At 40.9% G+C, this 16,639-nt stretch overlaps 1 protein-coding gene across 4 annotated transcripts in view; it reads left to right on the forward strand.

The window, feature by feature from the left end:
- Positions 1-4,599: 4,599 nt before the first annotated feature.
- Positions 4,600-16,639, forward strand: part of NSMAF (neutral sphingomyelinase activation associated factor) — a 40,388-nt gene continuing 28,348 nt past the window's right edge. For 2 of the 4 annotated variants that reach the window (XM_075416105.1, XM_075416109.1), the window contains exons 1-5: positions 4,809-5,257; positions 15,997-16,086; positions 16,185-16,263; positions 16,356-16,423; positions 16,513-16,549. In XM_075416105.1, coding sequence (XP_075272220.1) covers positions 5,205-5,257; positions 15,997-16,086; positions 16,185-16,263; positions 16,356-16,423; positions 16,513-16,549 — 327 coding nt within the window. In that variant the 5' untranslated portion in view covers positions 4,809-5,204. Of the gene's footprint in view, positions 4,659-4,808; positions 5,258-15,996; positions 16,087-16,184; positions 16,264-16,355; positions 16,424-16,512; positions 16,550-16,639 lie in introns of those variants that run through there. The other 2 variants (XM_075416107.1, XM_075416106.1) reach the window with 2 other exon arrangements.

Raw genomic sequence — 16,639 nt, forward strand, 5'->3', positions numbered from 1 at the left:
ATACAAACTGATTTACAACTAGCTCTAAAAAATTTAGCAGAATTTAATACGAATAAGCTGATTACAAACTAGTGTAAATGTGTTCACACCTGAGCTTGCAATGGTATAGTCAGGGCAAAATTTATATGATTACTTTTAAATTAGTGGAATTTCTGCATGTACCTCCAAGTCATCAATCAGATCAGAGCAACAGGTAAGCCATGACACATGTCATTATTGTTGTTGACGATGTTGTGGCTTCTGTTACTGTTACTGTGGTAGAAGCAAGAAGTACCAGTTAAGGATCTATTATTCTAGGCTGCAAGTACACACACAACGAAAAAACAGCGTATGTCATGAAGAACTTAGAGCTAGCATCTGCTTTGCAGAATTTAGCCTCCCCTATACCTTTGCTGAAAGCAAAACTATTTGCTTGTATCTTTTAAAAAATGCTAACTTTACAAAACTACAAACTTATTTCAAACAGTTTAAATGTCACTGAAAAACAGTGAAAGGTAACTATGCTATTTTCCATGAAAAAAACCATGCTTCTGTTTCCTCACTAGCTGTAGTAACAATAAGCTGAAGTATTCTTTACTGGCTTTGCTTTTGGTTAATGTGTCATGGGTTGGCCATTGACATGCCTTGCAGAATAAATATATTATTGGATGAATCCTTGAAATACACTCAGGAGTCTTTTATGCTCCCAATAATTCAGTGGGAACTTCACCACTGACTTCAATAGTTGAGGTTAAGCCTATCCTGAACATGTCAAAAAATTCTCAATATAATAGAACGGGCTAACGTGGAACACTTGAGCATTGTATTTCGTGACGCTTTTTAGATACCTGAAAGACAAAGCTTTACCGGATAAATACCCTGAAGAATATCTGCCAGAAACCCACTATTGTAAAAACCTTCCCTAATAAAACTGTTGGCACAGTAAGTATAGTACACCTGAGACAAGAATCTTGTATTCACAATTACATTAATATGTATGTTGGGCAGTATACATTCATATGTGCTCCCCCATTCCTGAAAGAAAAATCTATGTACTTCTTTAAGCTTGTGCCATTGCCTGAATTGAACCCTTTATTCATTTAAAGTGGCACTACCAGTGTGAAAATACAATAGAATCACAGAATTGTTTAGGTTGGAAAAGACCTTTAAGACCATCGAGTCCAACCATTAACTGATGGTTCTAGGTCTTGTCATTCTTATTCTTTCAATTATTTCCTCTGCACCAGTTTCTTCAGGAAAAGGAAAACAAGCAGGAGTGCTTACCTGAAAAATACAAGCCAAGACCAGGACATCATTAGCAAGCTGCTGGCACGAATCTACAATGGAGGAAACTAGCCAGATTGACAGGATTATGACACCACTTTGACAGAAGAAAAACTAATACCTATCTGGGGAGGACTGAGTTTTGGCCACTCCGTAACAAATACTGGGGTTAACAGCACAGTTTTGTGGATGGTTTGGCAAAGGGTCTGAACTACTTCACCATGGGGTATTGTTCCGTAAGTATTACTGGGAAGAAATTATGTCCATCCAACAGACAGGAAGAAGCATTTGAGGACAATGGCTCACAGACACGGGGAGGTGACCTTTTAACAATACTAGAAAGGGGCTTTGAAAGAGGCCAGTTATAAAGAGTTAGAAATAAAGAATCTTAGAGAGGAAGAGAGAAGAAAGAAGTATGCATTAAGAAAGAAAAGAAAGTCATGAAAAACATCTTGGGATAGTTGAAGTCAAACGCCAGGGATCTGGTGAACCTACGGAAAAAATACACTTTTAGTAGCATCCCAGAGATATCCTGGCACACTTCAGTGACAGTTGTATATAAGAATGATAAGGAAAATGGGTGCAGGAAATCAGAGGAGGATGATTCATTTTGTATCGAATACAGGAGGAGAAAAAAGATGGTGTTCTTGGTGAAAATGAAAAGGAGGAAGTCAAAGTATGTCATGATTGGGTTTATTTTTCATAATAGACTATAGCTGTATTCAAAAGGAGGAAGCTGAGGTTTAGGTATTCAAAAAGTTTGCCTATGAGATAACAGTGGATTTCAATTACTTCAGTACCATTTAGAAAAACAATCTTGCAGGACATAAGAGGTCCATCAACTTCTTGTAATATTTTAGGGACGATCTTTTGCTTCATGTGACAGAGGAAGTTATACGAGGCATCACCAACTCGAACTGCATGACAAGTAGGGAGGAGCTCGCTTTGGTTTTAAAGGCAGAAGGTAAACTGGGCGAAAGTGATCATGACGCATTTTACCAAAATAGGCTTCCCTACTCTAAGAAAAAGAGGAAGAAAAAGCACGCCTGCACTGCCAACTGTGGATTGCACTGTTATGGAGAAATAGTTAAGCTAGCTTTAGACAAGCTAGTCTGGGTACTAAAAGCAGCCTCATCATAACAGTATGCCATTCTATATGAGTTAATTAACCTCCTTTCTGTATGGTCTAGGCCTGAGCTCAGTCATTTAAAGCTAACCTAGATTTTTCACAGAGAACAATGGACTCATTTTTAATTAAACATACAACAGCAAGCTATCTTGATGTGAACAAAAGGAAGCAGGGGAAGCTTAAGTAGACTGTGCTAACATCACATAAAGAGCCCTATCAAGGATTTGAAAAAAAAGTCACAATACGGGGATAAAACTGAAGAGTAACATAAAAGAATATGAATAAAAGAATAAAATCACAAAGCCCACAGTACAAAATGAGTGACAGGTAAAAAGAGGTATAAAGAACAAGAAAATGTTCTGGAAATATATTAGAAGTGCCCAGATGCTCACTTACATTAATCTTCCTATAGAATTTAGAGAAGGAATGGGTTAAAAAATGTTTAGGTTATATGTATTCAAGTTAATAGGGCCTGAAGAATTTTACTTAATTATACAGCAAAAATTGAATTGCTAGAACACTATTTAGGCCCAAGGTGACTAGAAAAGCATAAAATGTGTCTACCTATAGAAAGCAGGCCCACAGCTATTCAAATCAATTTTGATCCCGAGGGATATTCTAGAAGAAATTCCATGATGAAGAGGTTAACCTAAGTGTGTCAGGAACAGCTGCTTTCACACTAATCTAATGCCCTTTTTTACAACCAATTTCACCAATTCAGTAGAAAAAGAGAAGCAGTAAGTATCATAGATCTTGAGTTCAGTATAATTTAGACATTGTCCCGTGACAGTTTTCTTCAAACAAAAAGCAAAGGAAATATCGTTTTCATGAGAACACCAACCAAGTTTTTTGCTGCTTGGAAATGGAGAGCATTTGCAGTGAGATCTCATAAGCATCTGTTATCATTTCAGTTCTATTCAGTATTTCCATTCATGACCTGCAAGGTGCAACAGAATATATATGTATATATATTTTAAAAATCTTGGTTTCCGACAACCTGGGAGCTAGAAGACAGGATCAGATTTCAAAACCAGTTTCCTGACTTTGATAAATGTCTAAAGTTAGCAGGATGAAATCGCCAAAGCTAAGGCAAAATATTACACCTGAGAACAACTCAAACGTACAAAATAAGATGGGGAAAACTGGGGGGCAGTATGTTAGAAAAGGTTCTGAGCAGAAGTAATTTTCTGTCACAAGCAGAAAAGCAAATTATTTCTGGGAGTTATTTATAGATGTTCCTCTCGTGTAAAACACCGGACATAATGACTGCACGTTTCTTAGTCTTGATGTCTCAACTGGACTGCTATAAGGGGCCTTATACCTTAAGATAAATACAAAAGTCATGCTGGAAAGAAGCCAGAGTAAAGCTGTGAGAATAAACCGTTTACGAGTACAGTCTATGAGAAAAGTGAACAAAATTGTTTAGTCTATGAGAAGATGAGACACATATATGCACCAATAAACAATTGTATAAATAAATATATATACTTGTTTATTAAAACACATGTGAATAACATAACAAGTATTGTCCATTGCCACTGGGAGTATGACAACAAGGAATGCAGCAAAGAAAATTCAGGCTGTATATTGGACAAATACATATTCATAAATGCTGTTAGAAATTGGTACAAGCTACATGCAAGTGTTGCAGGTTTCCTTCGAATAAGTGCTTTTACACATCGATCAGACAAATAGTTCTTGTGGACAGTATCACTGCTTTTCAGACTGTGATCTGTCACCTTGGAGCCTGTGAACTACTCGTAAGAGGCCCCTGAAAGACAATTAGCAAAAGCTAACTTCTCCTCAGCACATACGCTTCTCATTTTTATGGGTCCACAACTTGAATATGTTTCAGTAACACTGATCAACATATACCCGATTCAGCCTCAGCACAGAGATTAGATTAGGAAATCTCTTGAGGCCTACAAGCCTGTAATTCTTTTTATTCCTATGTGAAAAATTACATCCCCTCTGTGAATCAATTTTTTTACTTATAAAAATGCAGATAGCAGTGTTTTTCTACCTCACAAGACATCGTGTCAGTAAACACATTATAAATTGTTCGGATATAATGGCAGTTACACGAACTAAAGCGTTTTATATGAACTAAGGGATTTTATTTACCTCCCGCTTCCAAGGAGGATTTTTTAGAGAAAAAAACCGGGGGAAATTCTCCTCCAGCTGGGGCGGCACCTATGCCACACATTCTGGGCAGAAAGAATCTGACTGCAATGGCATTGTATGGACAATTTTTATTTAAACGCAGGTAAGTGGAGTCCTTCGCCCTGTAACAAAGCGGGCGTTTCCCTCCGTGCGCGCACGACGACGGCTCCGGGCCCCGCACCGCACTCCCGGGAGGCGGCCGGGCCCACCCCCGGCCCCCGCGGCCGCGGGTGGCATCTCCGTGCCAGCAACAGTGAAAATGAAGCGGCGGAAGCTTCAAGGAAAGGGACAGAGGGAGGGAGTGTGGGTGGATGGGCGAGCGGCCGCGCTCCCGTGGTGAGGGCCCCTACCGAGACCCCCTGAGCAGCCCGGGGGCCCCGGCCCGGCCCACCCCAGCCCCGCCGCCCCGGAGGCCCTGACGGGCCGCAGAGCCGCCGCAGCCCGGTGCCGAGGGTCTCCGTTCCCCGACCGCTTGTGCCGCCTTCCCCCGCCTCTCCGGCGCTATAAACGGGGCGGGCGCCCCCGGCCGGGCCCGCCAGACCGGCTGCCTGCCTGCGGCCGCGGGCCGGCCCGCTCTCCCCGCCTCCCTGAGGCGCGGCCTGGCCAGGCTAGGCCTGCTGTGGCGGCAGCACCGAGGCCGGGCGACTCCATGGCTTTCATCCGCAAGCGGCGGCTGGAGCGGGAGCTGTACTCCAAGGAGAGGTGAGCGGCCCTGCCCCGCCGGCCCCGGACACCCCCGCTCGGCCTCCGCCCCCGCGGCGGGGGCTGGGGACGCCTCCCGCGGGGTTGAGCCGGCCTCACCCGCTCCCTCGCCGGCGAGAGGGGCCCGGTACTGCCGTGCCCCGGCCTGCACCCCCTGCGGCCTGCCCCCTCCGCCGGGGCGGGAGCAGCGGGACCCCCGGGGCGGTGAGGCGGGGGGACCGGCGCAGCGCCGGGATCAGAGGGCGACTGCTGCGCTGGGCTTCGCCCTCCTCGTTGTTAGTGCTTTGATCAGGTGGCTGATGATTCCCGGGAGTCAAGGCTGAGGAGGCTGTAGGACAGACCCGGGAGAACGTGAATGCCGCTCGCCTCGCGTAAATTGCATGAAAATCGCGTCTGCAGAGCTTTATTTATTTGTTCTCAGTTGTGTGAGTGGCGGGGAGTCGCAGCTCTGCATCGCTATAGATGGAGATTTTTTTTTTTTGTCAACATTATAATTGGCTTATTGTCAGCCCTTAAATTACAGACTCTGTGACAGCTCTTTAAAGCGTTAAATTCAATTTCCCCGTTCCTGCTTTCTGACTAATCTCTGTTTCGTGTTCCTGTGGCTAACTGAACATTCAAAAAAGGCTCATCGCACGTGCTTGGGTATATCCTGAATTTACTATCTTGTTTTCAGCTAGTGTCCTGCTTTCTTTTATGTGGCTTATTTGTATTTGGCTTGTCACCAAGTTTCAAAACCCTCTGCAGTCTTAATATTGCCATGTAGGAAATCCCTATAAGGTGAGAGCAATGAGACAGCGTGGGTCACGCAGCGGAGGGATGTGGGTGTTTTCTCGGGGGCGAGCAGGGCCCCCCGATTGCCTCCCGCTGCAGGAACCGGGGGGCCAGCAGGCACAGGGGCCAGACGGCAAACTGCTCCCCTGCGAGCCCTGTGCCAGTTTCCGATGCGCCTCACTGCCAGTTGCACAGCCCTGGGTGCTGTTGGTGAGAAAACCCCATGACAAAGAGGTCGGCTCACTTTGTCCGTATAAATTCTGATTCATAGCTATTCAGCCCATGAAGCTGCTGCAACTCTTGGAAGAGTTTTTGAAGTACAGACATATTCTAGATGACTTTTTGTATTCTCATGTATCTCCTCCGTGTTGCTTTTGGGGGCTGCTGTGGTTTCAGTTGTGTATGAGGGGCTACAGGGAGAATGGGCAAACTTCCTGCGTCGAAGGAAAAGAGAAGGATTTTTAGTTTTGAAGTAGAAGATCTTCAGTATGGGAAAAGCCAGAAGAATGACTGTATTAGCCCTGTTAAGGATTTAATGCAAATAATCTCTTTTTTTGTGAAGCTGAGAAAAAGGCCAAAACTCATCAGACTTGTCCAAAGAACGCAAGTGGGATGTAAATCTCTTCTAAAAAGCCCTGAAAACAAACCCAACATATAAATGTCTGTGAGCATTACTGATCTGTAGTTCTTAAAAGTCTCTAATGAGAAATATTTTTCTTTGCTCATATTTGAAAGCATTTCAGGATCATCTGAGTTGGTAATTTGAGCACTGCATGAAAAGATGCCTCTTGTTCTCATTTGCACTGGTAGCTTTTCCTATCTAAATATGTGCAAACTCATTTCTCTGTTTCTTCTCCTTGCCTAACAGTTGATCTTTGTGTAAAATAAAAGTAAATTTGTCTGTATCTTGTACCCTGTCTTTTCCCCTCCCTCTCTTCCAGTTCTTTTCTGAATTAGGAAATCTTAAAAATATTTAGTGATTTAAAAGTTTGTTTGGGCTCTGAAATGTCAGATGAGAAATACCAAATTTTGTCTCCTGTTTTCCTTGTAGTCCTGCTTTAAAACAGCAGCAGCAAAAAAAAAAAAGCTGTTTATCACTTAATTGAAGGGGTAGCATTTAAGAGCTTTTCTTTTTGCCTTCTTGCTGGGTAGTTGTTACAGGGACACCAACTCCTCCTTCAAAGCTTCTCTTGATTTACATAATCCTGGTGTAGATATTTCCTAGTGAGATGACCAGGACTTTTTGGGACTTTGTGGCAACGGCAATTCATGTGTGGTGTTTTTTTTTTTCTTTGGTTTGTTTAGGTTTTTTGTTGTTATTTGTACATTGCGTTCTACAAAACTGTAAGCTATGAAAGTTCTGGTTATGAGTACTGTGAGATGTAATAGGTAAAAAGTTAATCTTATGCAGTTGCTTTGAAAGGAAGGAAGATCAGATTGGTTTGAAGTGATCTGAAAAAATTATTTACTCTTAACTAATTAGTTGGGCTGCTTTAAAATCTGGTTACATAAACCTGCTTTTCTGACTGTATGCAGTTTTCTAGAAGAAAATGAGAAAATATTGAAATGCCCTGTGTGCATACACAGAGGGCAAGTAACGGGTTTTACTTCACATTTGATTAAACAAATCCACATCCCTGCTGAGCAGGGTTCATTCTGGCAGGAATTTTCCCTTCAGATTCATTGGTATTATATCTCTGTTTCATCTGTGTTCACCTCTGTCTTCACTTTGCCCAGGTGTTCAGAGTAAAGAAAGCTGAGACATTGTGTTCTTTTTAATTAGCATTGTGTGCATGCTCACCCATTTTATTTAATCCCTAAAATATTCAGCATTCATGAACAGGAATCGTTTTTTACAAACAATTTCAGTTACAAACTCTCAAACTAAATGGTGCGGTGTTTGGTTCAGATTGTTGCTCTGTTTAGAAATTGAGTTCTCGGTTCTGCTGGCAGTGTGCCCAAATGTGGGCAAGTCTAACGCTCCGTGCAGAGGCTCGGTAGATGGAGTTCTGCTGGTTTGTCTCGCGCGCTGCTCGGCTTCCTGTTCGAGGGGTTCATCTCTGCTGCTGGGAACGTCACTCATGCAAGGCAGCGCACTGGCAGCATGCAGGTCCTTCGGATGGATCTTTGTGATCTGTGTGATGGTTCCTGGGGCATTTGGGTGGGTTTTTTAAAATCTTACTCTGTTGGGACAAAATATACCCAACGAAGGCTTTTATTCAAACATCAGCAAATGGGTCCTACAGTTGGCCTATAGATACTTTGCTCTTGTTAGGAGGAGGTTGAATTTCAGAATTGATTTTATGTAGCTGTGGGCTGCTGCTGATTGGGGCTGGCCTGCTTTTTCATCCCTGGCCGTGTCCTGATGTTATCAGGATTGTACTTCCAGTATTGGGTCAAGAGATTGTACAAGGTGTGTCGGATCAACCACTTGAAGCCCTGGTGTCGCAGCAGATTTCCAGCATGTACTGTTCTGATTAAGTGATGGAAATAATAAAAATTCAATCACAGATTAAGAATTTAAAGCAGGATCAATGGGGTGCCTTCTCTTCTGGGTGGTGTAAATGGGATTTTGCCAACACACATTAATTCCAATGTCTCATTTGAACAGGTCCAGTGCTTCCATTGGTAGGTGACATTAGTACATAAAATAAGTTGTGGGTTTGTTGGGCTTTTTGTTTTGTTCCCCTCCCCCCCACCCCATGTTGTTGGATCCCAGACGAGATCTTTTGAAACTGAAGTGTAGAGGGGCATGCAAATCAAGCAAAGTAACAGTAAAGTTCTCAAGTAGACTAAGCCTGATACAACACACTCTTTATTTGGAGGATATTTTATAGCATCTTGGCAGGACTTAAAAATACCAGGTTGTAGTTTGTAAAGTGTGATTTGCTTCTTTGTTGCATACTGTGAACAACACTAGGAACGTTTGGGTGCTATTTGTGTTGCCAAACCTTGTGTATAGGGGGTGACACCGAATGAGGTGAAGTTTTATAAGTGTTTTCCTACTATTTGGTGCCGTGCCTGGTTTTGCTGTGCATCTTGGGTGTGTTCTTGACTCATATTCCTCAGCCCTCTTCTGAGTGACAATTATATGGAAGCTTTCTGAGAAAGGCAAAAATAAACAAGATGCTTTCAACTTTGTATTTAGAAAAGAGCAACCAGAGTTCTTCACTGCTTTGTTCATTTTCCAGCCTTACCTGTGTCACCCCTTTCTGCTGCTGTACATTGAGTTCTGGTTTTCTTGGCCAGGTGTCTGCTTTTTTAGCCTTCCCCCCCCAGCTGCTTCTCAGACCAGTACTGGTTCCCTTCACAAGAAAATACCTCCCACATCACTTCCATATGTTTTTTTCAGATTTTCGTAATATAATTTTTCTGGGGCAATACAAAGACAATTTGAACTAAACCTTCAAGGAAAATTATATTCCCATAGTTTAATTTACCTCTCCCCTTAAGTGTAGGTGCTTACCTTTTAAGCTCAAACAGCTCGGTCGTACACTATTAAAAGATTAACTCTTTAATCTACGAAGTTGTGTATACTTCTAACACTGTGTGGGTGTTGAAGATGTTGCAACAGAGAAGCTTTTAGGCCCTTCATTAAATTTATTGGAGGATGGTCGTGTGACTGCTTTATACTGCTTATCCACAGCCTGCCCTTGCAGCATACACCCCCCAGAGAGACAACACACAAAAGCTGAACAATCTTCTTTCTTTCAGGCCTTGGAAAGTCCTTGTGTTCTTTAAAGTTGTCTGTTTTTTTTCCAGCTGTGTGAGTTGTTATAATGGAGTTCCCTTAGCGAGTGTGTTCTTCCCCCTGACCCCAGCTGCTTCTGCTGTTGCTTTCAGATACAGGGTTTGCATTAAACCTGAGCTGTTAACAGTTTAATTGCCTTTCCACCCACTCTAAAACTTAAGGCTTTGCCTTGGTGGCACTGCCAATTAATTTCATCCCAGAAACTGAAACTGCTGCTTACTCAGCATCTCTGACAGCGGAGCTGCTGTGCAGGCTTGCTGCCCTCCAAGGGATAAGGCCTTGTTCTTGCCCCTGACCCCTTTGTGTTGTACTGTCTCTGGTACTTCTTGTTCCCTTCCATGCAGTGATTAAGGTTACTAAACCTGTCCTGGGGAAACTCTGCAGCTCTGGGCGGAAGCTTGTGGTCCGATCTATCTGCTAATGTGACAGCTGCTTCTGTTAGAAGTGGATTGTCTTCATAACTCTAAGCAGTTTTTGAGACGTTACAAGTTGGTAGGCTAGGCTGGACCAGTGAAGCTCCTGAAGTTTTTTTTTTTCCCCCCTCAAGTTCCACTTTCAAATGTTCACATATATTAAGAAAATATCATCTTCTCAGATGTTTTCTGAAAGCTTGTTTGCTATTGGTGAGACTTTGAGGATAGAGACTAGACTGTTAAGAAGCTATAAGGCATTGAACATCGTTTGAACTCTCACCCCTTACAGGTACTTTCATGGGGTTTGAACTTTCTTTGAATATCTTGTTGAACTTGTCTCTCTTTGTCATTTTCAAAATAATATTTTTTTTTAAATAATTTAGTACGCCAAGTTCAATATACAGCAGAAAATGGTAAGTGATCCCTGCAGACAAGACTGTGGCTTACTAACTTCATTAGTCTGTTGTGAGCTATTAAATAGCATGGTGACCACAAAATTTGTGAACATAAACCTGTGAAATGTGTCTTTATTAGGAAGCCAGCATAAAAATATCCTGTAATACACTATAAGGTGTGAGTTTTATTGCTTGACTTCAAAGGATTTTGTGTCAACAGATGTTTTGAGTTGCTTTCCAAGAGAAGATATAACATTACCCTTCTCTAAGTAGATTTTTAATAAATGGTGAGTGAATAATATATACTTTGGAAGTGTCAAGTAACAATTGGGTTATACATTTTGAAAATGGATTAAAATGAACCACTTGCTGATGCTAAGAAAAACATCTTAAACTTGATTCTTCTCTGTTTACCTGAAACAGAATAGTTTCTGTTACTTGATTATTACTGTATTATAGGAATACAAAGTTTGAGAGCAGCAGGCACATGTAGAAGATCCCTTTGCTTTTTGTTAAAAACAACTGTTTGTGTTAAAGCCAGAATTGTTTTATCAGATACTAGTTCTTGCTAACGATTTAAAAGGACAAAAAAAATCTTTTATACTTTAGATATGATAGTATTTTTGTACATTCCTAGTTAATACTCATGTGGGTTTTTTTGGGGCACAAAATTATATTTGCTTTGATAGATTTATTTTTCAGGAGGGAGCCAATTGTATTATTGAAGTTGTCCAGTCCTTCTCACTTGGAAGATCGGTTTGCCTCACTAGTTGCTGAGATTGAGGGGTTTTTTGTGTCTTGTGGTCAGACATGAAGGCAAGAGGTGTTTGGCTGGGAACAGACTTGCTTACTCTTGCTTGGCTTGACATTGGCTTTCTGATCCTGGCCACTCTTCCAGGACAGTGTGGTAAGTCATAGACTTCCACCGTGTGCTCTTAATTACTCAGCACAGGGAACAGTACAGCTGCTCCTTGTCTGAAGACCGAAATACAGTGCTCAACTGTTACAGTTTTAATTAGTTTCTTATACACAGTATCAAGCATTCTCTTCCTACTGTTATTTGTTGGATTTTTTGCTGGTTGTTTTTTTTTTTCCTCCTGTCGTGCAGAAGAATTAAACTACTATTTTAGATCTGTACTAAGTGTGCGTACAAATTCCTGTCATATGACTGCATAGCAGTTGATAGCAGATAAATTTTGTATGTCGGTCATCTTGATATCAGAAGTGTCTTTGGAATACCTTCCTAGCTATTTGGAAGACAGCCTAAAGTCTAACTGCTTAGTTGCATGTTGAAGATCCCCATTGCTTTAGCTGTATAGTTATTGTGATTGATTTCCTATTTTTTCAGGGCCTCGCAACACTGTGTTTGCCTACTCATGCAACACAACAGAGACTGATCTGTTCCCTTGCTGTCTGTAAACGCTTGTTAAACCTCCTGGCAAGCCCGAAGAATAATCCTGTGCAGTGATGGTCCTCAAGAGGGACCCTGTTGATACAATAAGTATCAGTGGCTCCACTTACTTACGTGTAAGAAGTCTGTTCTGTGAAGATAAAAAGCTCTGACTGTACTCCAGACATCTGACGAAACTTGACTTTTCCTTTTTTTAAAAACCCTATGGGTCATTACCACAGGCAAATGAAATTTAAATAATGAAGCTGTAAGGACTGAGATGGGTTGAGAAATTGCAGAAGGTTATTCCAGAGATCATGCTTCATAATCCACAAAGTTAGTAATTAGCAGTGACTTGAACTGGTCTAGATTTGTTTGCCAGTGGTTGAGATGAAAGTCTGAAAGTTTTGATTCAGATTACGGTATCATAACTAGAACCTGAAAACATGTTTGTAGAAATGAAGGTAGGGGTGACTAACATCAGGATTGATTGAAAGAGAACTGCAAGAGAAAAGGAGATGCAAAAAGCTCCACGGAGCTGGAACACACTGGCAGTGTCATGAAAGAGTTAAAGGTAGACGTGATATGTGTATGCAAGCAGCTGGACTCCAGGAAAAAGAATAGCAATATTTCTTCTTAGCTAATGATGTCTTTAATCATATGTTCTTTTGTCCTGGTGAAGAAGCAGACAGTGAAATCATGTGGTTTCAGGGTACTTTATGGCCGCGAAAGGTGTAATTTTGAAAGGTGCAGATTTTGTGACAGAATCTTTGGACAGGCTCTAAGTTCATCCCTACTGCAATGGGTGCTTGAGAAGAGTAGAGATTGGTGATTGTATTTGTGGAGATTTGATGTCTGGCTCTGCCTGCCTGCAGAGAAATGACTCATAGCAGTCTGAAAATATAGGAAAATGCAGTCAGAGTAAATGGACTTGCAAGTAGGAGAGTAGCAACAAGCACAAAAATGCTTGGAAGAGACTGCAGAACCATCTGGAAGACTTTGTGGAGAGTGGAGGGGGAAAGACAGAATTTGGAAAATGCACTTGACCTATATGACGTACAATGTTTGGAGAAAAATGCTTTAACAGTGGTCAGTAATACAACCCTCTTTCAGGATGGCAAAGCTGAGATCAGAAAGAGACCACGAGGTTACAGCGCAGGAGGTTGCTGGTCTCTAGCAAGCAGCTCCACAGTGATGCTCTCTGTGAGACTGGATAGTGAGTAGTTGTGTGGAAGAGATACACAGAGGCTTATAGCAAAAGGGTGAAGTGGATATTGCTAGTAAATATAGTATTTAAAAAGGATAAAACCTACAACTTCCCACAGTGCCTAGTTAGCCCATGTGAAGCGTTTATCTTGAGTTTTTGTGCATACTTTGTGTATTTTTGGTGTTTTTTTTTTTTTCATTAAATCATCTGCTTCAGCAGGAGTGAGGGTGATACAAGGGAAAGCGTGTCTCAAATCCTTCCCAGTAGCCCACAGCTTCTGTTTTTAGGAAGGTGCATTGATGCATAGGGTGTTGAGTATAAAGATATAACAGTTTCTAGGGGATGGTTATCCTGCAGAATCTGAAAGAGAGCTCTCTTGGTTTATGTATTTTATCTTATGTAAGCACGTTATACTTACTGTGAATAACAGAGCCAATCTTTTGGTGCGAAAACATGGCTTATCTTGGATGTATGAAGGATTCCTCTATTTACCAAAAACATAAAGGAAGGTTTAGTAACTAATTACCAGTGCTGCCAACAGGTGAATTTGGAAAGAGTATAAAAACATGGGGTGTTTGTCAAAAGGATAGGCAGAGACAAAGGAAAGAGCCCAAGAATCAAGAGTTTCAGAAATGAGTTCTATCGACCAGGCATGACCAGTTTCCTTGGAAGAAAAATATGTGGGGCCACGAACATCATTGCCATGGAGCTCATTGTTCCCTGTGTCAATAGTGTCTGTTGTCTGCTGAAAGAGAGTAGAAGATTTTTTTTTCAAACAAATCTAGATGTTACCTTTGTTCTTAACTTTTTTATTTGAATATTTTGGCTTGTGGATTATAAGCTGAATGTATATGCTTATATATACTAGAAAGAAAAACATTCTGATGGTGAATTGCACTTTATATATCTTCATGTAGCTTTATTAAAAAGCTTTCAATCAAAATGTGATAGCACTTGCTAGATCTGAGTTAGCAAAATCCCAGAAATATTAAGTTTGTCCCAGATGATTTCAAATGGATGATGTGTTGAAAAATCAGATTTAATGGTAACTGCGTGGAAGCAGTTTCATACTCCTCTTTCCCCTTAGCTTGTATACTGTTCCTAGTGAAGCTTTTTTTTTTTCCCCCCCTCAAAAATACAGAACTAGATCTTCTTCTTTAGCTTCCTGAAGGTGGGTGATCAAAATAAATGTGCAAAGAATGATGTGGCACCTTCAAAGTCAACAAGGCCTCAGAAAATTGGAAATTCATTTTATACCTGTTGGTAGGATGTGCTTTTGTAGGTGGCAGTAAGTTTGAACAACAGATTTCTATGAGAAACAGAAGGCAACTGAAGTTACGTCTTCTGAGAAAGGGTACATGATGGCAAAGTCCCTAAAACCCCAATGGAAACTAGAGATATTAAAGAACCATACAATAGCAGCAGCTGGGGTAGAGGCTGAAGAGACTTTTTGTGTTGAATTTTCTTAGGGAGTTTTGTATGGTGTATGCTGTTCTACCTCGTATTTTCTAACATTTTAACATCAGTTGTTTCTTAATGGTGTCATAAAATACCTGTTTTTGAGAGAAGTAAAGATAATGCCCTTTTGAAAAAGCAGTAGAGCGTTAGGACAAGTGTCTTAGTCACACAGGCAGTTTTAAGTATGTGGTGACACTGTTGCTTGTAGGTACAGTAAACCTTTATTGTTATGTTCTGTTTAATGTAACAGACACAACACAAATCTTAGGTGAACAAGATGTATCTTCCAATAACACTGTTTTTTCTATTGTGCAATATCCTTTCTTAACGAGCAGACTATTCAGTACGTTTAGTTCATTTTGTGAACTCTCGACATGTTTACTGCTATTTGAATACTGTTCTGGGGACACTTGGCGTTTATTAGCATTGTCACAGACATTTCTCATGAAGCACCTCACAAACACAGTACAAAAAGCTGAAAGCGTGGATGTGAATAAATACAAAGTACTTCTGCAGATCAGGCCAGCGCTGCACACAAACAAGCTGTTGTACTTCCAGCTGAAGTGATGCAAGATGTTTCTGCTCCTCCTGCTGTGCCGATACCTACTGTCATTCCCCACAGCTGAAACGCATGGGTGACTGTGTGTTCACCCTGTTAGAGAAGTTGGTGAGTTTTAATCAGTTGGAGCAGTTTTTTAAGCTAAGTCATTAGAGAACACAGTTTCATGTTTTACCTGATCTAGCCAATTTTGATTCACCTTGTACCAGCACTGGCATTACTATGATCCCGCAGTTAAATACTTTAGAAGACTTTTTTTGTTGTTGTTGTTGTCTATTGGCTTAGTCCATAAACAGGCTTCCTGTGGGGTTGAACAAGCACGGGCACATTGGTACAGAGGAAGTGCATAAATGTGGTTGGAGCGGAAGGTAATGCTTCCTTAGAGGGTATCCATCAAGTGACTCAGCTGCGTTGTAAAATACGTGGCTGTGTTTCCACTGAACGCTTTAGACCTATGTAATTTGACTTTGCTTCAGAAGGATCTGATCTCCATTCCAAGTGATTAGTTCCTGCCTTAGATATTAAGATACTTCGCATCTGAGACATGTGAACAGAATCAAACATGTAACCTTATATATGTTGGAAGAGCATCAGTCGATCTTCTTCATGTGTACACAACTTTTCCAGATGGATTTGTTCTTTTAAAAAGTTAATTTAAATTAATTCATTCTTGGAGTATGGGGCATGGCACAGAAATCAATGAAGACTTCCCAAACACTTAATATATTTTATTAAGAATACTAACTTTTATGTTGTCTTCTTTTTGACTAAATAGTTTTTATTTGTTTGTAGGTTTTCACTGCTGCTTCTTAACCTGGAAGAATATTACTTTGAACAGCACACAGCTAATCATATTATAAATAAAGGTTGCAGAGATGAAAGGTACAAAACTCTTGCATACATTCATTTACTGGAGTTGTTCTAATCTCATGTATCTCTAACACATACACAACTACTTTGTTTTTTATTGCTCCTTTTAGAAAATTCAGAGGCTCTCTAAAAATCTGTTCAAAGTCAATAATTTTTGAACCTGATGACAATATCCGACCCATTATCAAGGTAGGCAGTGCAATCTTATGATTTCTTGGTAACTTCAGATTCTCTTTAAAAAGCTTTTAAGAAGGAGTATGTATTTTTATAACTTGCTGTAGATACCACTGAGAGACTGCATTAGTATAAAAGCCCCAGAAGACAATGAGGCGAACAGCCCTTTCACAAGGTATGTGAATTTGAGTTCCTGTATATATGTATTTAGCGCTTTTTAAAGCTGTAATGCCTATTTCTTCAAATATATTATTTACATTTTAGGGATACATCCGGAGGGATTTCTGTTGTATGTAATCAGGTAAGACCTGCATGTAACAGATTCTTGATAAATAAATGAGTGGGGTTATGTTCTTTAATGGTGTCTTCTGAGGAGCTGGAGTCTTAGGGT

Source organism: Opisthocomus hoazin, chromosome 3, assembly GCF_030867145.1.
Source record: "Opisthocomus hoazin isolate bOpiHoa1 chromosome 3, bOpiHoa1.hap1, whole genome shotgun sequence".
In the NCBI taxonomy this organism is placed as follows: domain Eukaryota; kingdom Metazoa; phylum Chordata; class Aves; order Opisthocomiformes; family Opisthocomidae; genus Opisthocomus; species Opisthocomus hoazin.